Raw genomic sequence first — 8,219 nt, 5'->3', positions numbered from 1 at the left:
AGAAAATTGGCACCTCGTTATGGACCCGTTTTAGGCCCAATTGTAATAGCCGACTATTTGGACAAGAAATGTTAGATATTCAAGAAGAGCACATCACATACCGAATGAAATGGAGTAGATGGATATAGTTAACTGCACAATTGCATTAGATTCAAATTATTGGGCTTAATAATTCGGTAGAAAAAAGATTGAGATATAAATTATAAGAAAGTGGCAAAGCCCAAAAGTGATTGTTTTGATCTAGTTTGTTAATCAAATCGGGTCAAATTCAAGCTACGGAGTAATTCAATTCACATATAATCAGAGTGATATAAAATCAAACATATCAAAGTTAAGATTTTGTCAAATTAAGTTGATAGAGATTAATTAATTTTACCAAGTCTAATATACGGAAAATCTATTCTTAAGTGACATCCAGTGACGAATTCTTATTTATATCATCACTTAGACTAATACACTATAAAGAAAGCTTACAAATTAAAAACTTAACAACCTTCCTAGTTAATTAAATTAACCTAATACATATTTATAATCCTAGTGTAGCATCTACAATCTTCCCTTCCATGTGAGCATAGTTGCCATCCTCTTGCACAATTTTAGGCTCCCTTTTGTACACATAAACACTTGATGCCCATAAAAATGCCCCCATATTCACAATAGCCAACCCAAACAAGAACAAGTAGTAATAGTCCAAGTGACAATCATTCAAATTGTTACCTATCCATCTCTTCCCCCCATTTTTACCTGTCAACTTATCTACCATGGTAATAAGAAAGCTATTCAAGAAATTTCCAACTCCAATCGCGCTAGTAAAAAACGTTGTCCCTAGGCTTTGCATGTCATCCGGGGATTGATCGTAGAAAAACTCAAGCAAACCAATCGAGTTGAACACATCCGCCACACCAATAAGTACATATTGAGGCAATAGCCAAAATATGCTCATTGGAACCCTAGCATTTTTACCTAGTACATGTTCCTCCTTAATTACATGCATTCTTTGCATCTCCACTACGTAGGCGAATGCTATGGCCACAATTTGGATGATGCAACCAATGCCTAGTCGTTGGAGGATGGTGATCCCTCTAGGATTGCCGGTTTTTGCTCGCATAAAGGGCACGAAGTAGCGGTCGTAAAAAGGCACGGTGAGGAGCATTGATAGGGTAACAAAGCTAGTTAGGGAGGCGGCCGGGACTTGGAAGGTACTTCCTATGTGACGGTTTAGGGTAGTTCCTTGTTTAATAAAGAGGGTGTTAATTTGAGCCCAAATTGTGCTAGGTATGAGGAGTACTAGCCATATCATAATCATCCCACATACTTGCTTTGTTTTCTCAACTTGTGCTTCTGTGCATGGTAGCCTCGAGCTACCTTCTTTTATGCTTGCCTTGTCCCAAAACCTACATGAAACAAATGAAAATTAACTACTTATATTATAACACGTAACATTCAGAGTGCTCGACTGCTCGTGCATATATAAATATTATTAACATAGACATCAGCACATACAAGACTTTCCTAGTAAAAACACGTTCAAACTTTATAATTATAAGTCGGTTTATTTTTTCTATTAGTATTGTCAATTAAACGAGTTGTAATTTTAAGTGCCTAAGATAAGCATTATTATTCATTAATTAAATGCATGTACTATAGGTAACATCATTTTATTATGAGGAAGGTAGGAAAGGGCTTATCACAAATAAAAAGAATCATCTCTCCATCATAGAATATAACATCAAGCCAACTCAAGTTGAGGTACGACTGTCACTTTCATGATGTATATATTGATTTGGTCTTTGACATTGATCTGATAAGGTAGTGAAACTCTTCCATCAATCGTGCTACGCATGTATTCTGACTAAGGTATTTGCTTCCCTAGTCGATAAGTAAAGGGATTAAATGAAACAAGACCACTTTAGCATAAAGCCATAAACTAACATTCGTATATATATTTCTCAAATTGTGACATCTAATATATATAGGTATTATGATACGGAGTAACTATTTTTGTATATTCTTGTTTGAAAGGATAAGAAAACCTTTCAAATGATGAGCCCCGCAAAATTTGACTCCTGTATACAAAGATTTCAAATCGAGAGGTTAAGAGTGATACCAGTATTCCATTACTTCAGCTCGCGCGATATACATTTAGGTTTTTAATATAAAAAAATGCATTTTCTTCCCCTCTCATATATTTTTATTTTATGATAAAGAGAAGAAATCTTTTTTAATTAATTAAAAGGAAGTGGACTCTTCATGTTGATACAATAAATCGTTTTCGCATTATTTTTTGAGACAATGATGTTGCATTATTGTTGTTTGTTTTGCAAAAAAACCAAATATCAAATCAAATGAACAAACCTAGCATGTCGACTGAAAATACATTAAACTACAAAGTGGGATTGAGTAGAATAAGAAAACACGAAAAAAAGAAGAAGAAAAAAAAAAGGGAATCATCTGACAATAACAAATTAACAATTTAGAACCAACCTCATATGGAGTACTATATAAAAATAAAAAAAAAAAAAAAAAAAAAGCAAGTAATTAATATTGTACGTAATATTTTGCAATATTTAAAATGGCACATGTATAAATTTACCAGTGGAAATCTAAAAGTAGTAAAAATGTATATAAATGGACCATACTTTAACCACTCATCCAGTCTCACAAAAAGTCACAAAGCTCCTGTTAATGATAAAAGATTCTTCATAGTGGTCAACAGTAGATTTGTATCAATTTGTATTCTTAAATATATATGGTCAATATTTAGCGATGAAAAATTGCAAATAAAACAAGGAAAAAGATATATGCAGCTCTAAGTCTGTATATAATAAGTTAAAAATGGAAAAAATTGACAATAATTAAACATTTATTACACCGATTTACTCATGAATTGTTGATAAATTCCCAACTTAATACTAAAAAAGTAAGTATATTAATTTTACTTAACCACACTTAATTTTATTGAACGAATTGGAATTATTTTTATAGTATATTGTTTTTCTTAAGTTTCAATGAATAGAGCTATACGAAAATGAAAGAGTTGAAAATTAAAAGTAAAAGAAATTTACCAAAAAAAAATATAGACAATCTTTTAAAAAAATGATGAATAAAAAATTATGTATATTAGGTTAAAAATATATATATTAATATATTGAGAGGTTGATGTAGTAGACTAGTTGCGCCACCTCTCCATTTCAAATCCTGTGTAAGAATAAAACCTAATGGAACTCAATTAAGGGATATCTCCCCTCAAATAAACTCAAATCTTTTTTTTTTTAAATATTTTTTTTTCTTAAAAAAAAAGGAGGCTCTTTAAAAAGCAAAATAGTACAATTCACGTTTTTATCACAAATTCAGTAAATGGGTGATTGCCTATAAAATGTGATAGAAGGGAATCTTCAACTCCAAAATCTAGGTATAAATGAGCCTCAACCAATAATCTTGGAAGGAAAGACAAGACTACAACTTGCAAGAGTGCCGTCAATCACAATGCATATTCCTATCATTTTGAGGTCCATCTATATGAATTTAAATGTCAAAAGCTACTACTCGTACTCTATTAGGGCATCTACAAAATCATAAATTGTAGTACAATTGTACTAACTAATTAACCAACTTTTAGTATGTATAGCAATAATATATTAAATAAACGTTCGGGTAAATAGTTGTGTAGGTCCTTTCTTTCGCTTTTTGGTCCACTAAGGATATCATTCGATTCCATAAGGTAATGTAGTTTGAACCTTTAAGATCTACTTAGATTCCGTATGATTTAATTTTTTTTTGACTTACTCAAATGCAATAACTAATTAGTATACTAATTCCCTTTTGGTCATCTTCTATATTAAAGTAAAAATAACCTGACTTAATGGATATGATAAATCTTATACATCGGAATTCCTAAAAAAAAGGTAAATAATCTAATTATACTACTGCGCACTAAAGTCTTATAGTTCTATTATACTCCGTACTCTACACAACTTCGTAATATATAAATAAATAGTTCCATTAAATTGGTTTTTCAAGACAAAACAAAAAAAAAAAAAAAAAAAAAAAAAAAAAAAAGGATCTCAAAGGTAGAAAGAATTTGGACACACATAGTTTGACATTGTAGCACATCTAAAAGCATGATACACATTGAGAAGATTGGATCATAGGACATGCCCCAATAATTTGGGATCAACTATTGTACATTTCTGAGCAGGAATAATGCACATGCATGAATTTATGAATGGATGGCCTAAAAATAATGAAAATGGGCCAACTACTGTGCGCTTTTATCCTTTTTCCTAGGCTTCATAGTAGTAGCACAATCCTAGCAGTACCCGACAAATTGGGCCCATTAACATTTACTCGTAATTTCATCAATGAAAAATCTTGATAAAATGTACGTACTTTTACTATTTCTACAACACATGAATCTCAAACATCAATATTCAATACCAATGTTATAAATGAGCCTCAACAAACCATAGAATCAACAATAATATTCCATCATAAACTGGCTACAGCTTGCAATTGTCCCTCCTCCAACAAAACATGTTTCCCTCACTCTGGGGTATATATGCAATTTAATTTGAAAAGGTCATTTTTTTATTTAGTACAAATGGATTGAAATCTTCTAGATACATTCGGGTGCAAGGTGCAATGTAAGAGTATTTGCGGTTCATTTAATACTTTATATCTTTTTAAAAAAAAAAAATTAAGAAGTATATCTAAAAAAATGAGCAAAAAAATACCATCAAATGAGCAAACGACCACTCTTGTGTACACACCAGATGTATGAACTCATGATGAAAGTCTATTAATATTTTTTTTCATTCTTTTGGATATTGTGAGATATTATTTTAAGGGTTATAAATAATACTCCTAAACAGTGTATAAAGTTACATACGAAATGTAAAAAATGAAAGAATAGACGAATAGTTGAAGTAACTAACCTGAAAATTGAAGGTCCATTATTTTCTAGGGTTTTTCCATCGGTGATGTAGTAAGGTGGTCGAACCACTTGTAGTTGGTTAGGCTCAGTAGGAACCTTAAGTTTCCAATTAGCCATTGAATTAGTAACAACTTTCACGATATCTGTTGCAGGACTCTTTATGTTTTTAGGCTTGTGTCGGTATGTTGGAGTTCCCAAATAGAACACCATCAAAGATAAGATGAGGGCAATGGTAGGTATACCATAACCTAACCCCCAGCCCAAGTTTTCTTGGATATACACAAGCCCTAAAGTGGCAAATAAACCACCTAAGAAGGCACAAAACATCCACCAATTGAAGAAGGAGACTTTGAGCTCTTTCTCACTTGGATCGAAATCATCAAACTGGTCTGCCCCAAATGTCGAAATATTAGGCTTTGTGCCTCCCGCGCCTATGGCAATGATGTAAAGAGAAGCGTAAAATAACACAATTGGAAGTGAAGAGCCAGTGTTGCATGTTCCAGTGGTACATGTTGGTTTGAAGGACTTAATGGAAACAACCATTGTCAAGAGTACCATGCCCTATCAAGTTTCGAAAAGTAAATATATAATATCAACTTGTCCGTATCAAATAAGTAATATATAGAGTACATAACTAAAGAAATTTGCGTTTATTTATCAGGCGTTTTTAAAAATACATAAGATAGAAAATCACACGGTTAAATCCTTTGTAAAATAGTCTCATATTATTGAGGAGTGTGTGCTTCTAATTGCATGAAATTGGTATACTTTAACATCATATATAATTGCATATATAAAACATTCTTCTTTGGCCCACAATTGACTTTGGAGCTAGATTCAATTGAGCAAAAACATTGAATATGTTTATGGTAGAAACTTATCATTACAATAAAATAAGACAAACTTTATATTATTAGTTTGGTACACATTAATGTGAATCACAAACTCCCAATCTAGTGAAGTAGTCATATCCTAAAAGAAAATTCTTAGTGAATATATATAATTAATTATATAAAGCCATATGCTTATTTAATATAATAAAAACCATGACTTATAACCTCTAGATTTCCATGATTAATCATTCTCTACACCAAATTGCCGGGGTTAAAGCAAATTCTTTAGTGCACTCATGCATATTTATGTAAAACTATATGCTTATTTATAATATAATGAAAAAAATTAACTTTAATGTTCTAGATTACCATGATTTTAGTCATTATCAACACCAAAAGAGATATGCATTAAGCATAATAGATTTTCTAAAAAATCCATATTTTAACATTTTAGTCGACTAGTCGTCATAAAATAGACAAAAATACCTAACCCTACCAAGAATCATGAGCTATTTCACTACATTAAGCCTCATTCGTGGAGAGCAATGTTGCAAATCCACATCCATTTAAATCGTGTCCTACGCATTTACTTTGAATAAGACATCCTTTTTTGGACCCACTATTGATTCTAATTAAAACCGTGAAATCTATTGATCAACTAGCTGTGGTGGGGAGTAGAAGACTATGAATGAAATTAACAAATTTTCGATTTATTAGGAAAATATATGAGGCTCAAAATATGAGTATGTAGGATAGTAGGAACATAGACTTGATCATGAAAGAAGTTCAATTTCTTGTTCACTTGTTTTCAATCTTCGGAATTAACTATAAATTCTCAAACAAAAATCAAGGTTCCTATCGTTCCATCCTAAATATGTTAGATTGTTAGGTTAATAGTACAACTTGACATCAAATTGTATTGTGACAACTAATACTTGATGTTGATCGAGATTTTTGCTTTCAGGTGGACATACATAGACCAAGATTTAGAATAATTTATTTAATGTTAAACAAAAAAAAGTAAGAGTTTATTTAAATAATCATAGACTCCTGTAACGTGGGATTGGAGATGAAAAAAATATATATGAACAAAACGGTAGCCATATATATGAAAGGATTAAAGTAAAAGTGTGCATAATTCGAATATAATAAATGGATTATTAAAACGAAAAGTGAGTAGAACTTGTAAAGACAAAATAAGCATACATATTTCACAAAGAAGTGTATGTAGTATGTAACTGCACAAGATTGTATAGAGACTTTACCAGGACATAGATGAGAGAAGAGATGGTGAAAGTCCAAAATCGACCAAGATAAGCGTCGGCGATGTAAGCTCCAAGGATCGGTGTCATCCATACCACTCCATTCCAATTATTCACATTTCTAACCGATGAAATAGTGTCTTCATGAAGTTGGGTAGTCAAATAAACCACCAAGTTTGACGCTATTCCATAAAAGGCCATTCTTTCACATGCTTCATAAGCTACATAAAAGAGTAAAAACAATAAACATGCATATTATTGTAGCAAGTGTTAGTATATATAAATGGCAAATTAAAAGGAGTATGGTAAAAGACATGTTAGTTTCTAATATATATGAAGAAACTTACTAAGAAGAAAAGCACAAGCCTTCCATTTGCCCGTCTTAGAGGCGATCACGGGCCGGCCACGAAGATCCATGGTGCCATCATTGGTGAAGTCCTTAGTGTTGTTGGTTTCCAAATCCATTATTTTGGGTAGAAGAGAATGAAGTTCAAATTTGTATGTAGTTTGCTAAATCACTAGCTAGCTACTTGTTTTTGTTTGCTTTTGGTTGTGAGTGTGCGTTGAGTTTGTAATTTTTAAGAAATGGAATGGAATGGAATGAAAGTAGGTAGTTAGGTGGATAATTCACACAAAATATAAGAGTGGAGGTCGTGGGTGTTAGGCTATAAATAGTATTGGCAAATATCCCTTTTCTTCCCCCCCCCCCCCTTTTTCTTTAATATTAATATTTTAGCATTTGTGTTTTACACAGGACATAACAATAACAATTGTATTTATTTGTGTGTGAAAAAATAAAACAATTGTATTTATTGAAGTTGTAAAGAAATAAATTAATGTTGGCATTTATGGAAAATTATTGAATTTTATCTATAAAAAATTAAAGTACCTTTTTTTTTCTACAACGGATCATATTGGAAGCTAGCTCTCAATTGACTCGACACTACAAGTAAAACAAGAAGAGGGTTTAGCTCTCTTAACTATACTAACATAAGACCTAAATTGGGGATTGTGGGTATCGGTACAATATTCATGGTTTGCTTGACAATACAAAATAGGAAAATGACATATTCGATCATGGGCATGAATCATAAGATGCTCCAAACTTGATCCTTTGATCCTTTACGTACGTAAAAATTGAACATTAAAGACTAAAAAATGACACTTTTTTGTTTTTTATTTTTTTTGAAA

At 31.7% G+C, this 8,219-nt stretch overlaps 1 protein-coding gene across 1 annotated transcript; it reads right to left on the bottom strand.

The window, feature by feature from the left end:
- Positions 1 to 356: 356 nt before the first annotated feature.
- LOC110733540 (protein NRT1/ PTR FAMILY 5.1-like) lies at positions 357 to 7,734 on the bottom strand. The gene is made up of 4 exons (XM_021913604.1): positions 7,376 to 7,734; positions 7,032 to 7,249; positions 4,935 to 5,494; positions 357 to 1,394 (listed from the first exon to the last, which is right to left on the bottom strand). Exons 1-4 carry the CDS (start codon positions 7,491 to 7,493, stop codon positions 527 to 529), a joined length of 1,764 nt encoding a protein of 587 aa, XP_021769296.1. The 5' UTR covers positions 7,494 to 7,734; the 3' UTR covers positions 357 to 526.
- Positions 7,735 to 8,219: the final 485 nt, after the last annotated feature.

The sequence above is a fragment of the Chenopodium quinoa genome, unplaced genomic scaffold, assembly GCF_001683475.1.
Source record: "Chenopodium quinoa cultivar QQ74 unplaced genomic scaffold, ASM168347v1, whole genome shotgun sequence".
In the NCBI taxonomy this organism is placed as follows: Eukaryota; Viridiplantae; Streptophyta; class Magnoliopsida; order Caryophyllales; family Amaranthaceae; genus Chenopodium; species Chenopodium quinoa.
The sequence above is the reverse complement of the archived record's forward strand: the minus strand, read 5'-3'. Positions and strand labels throughout refer to the sequence as shown.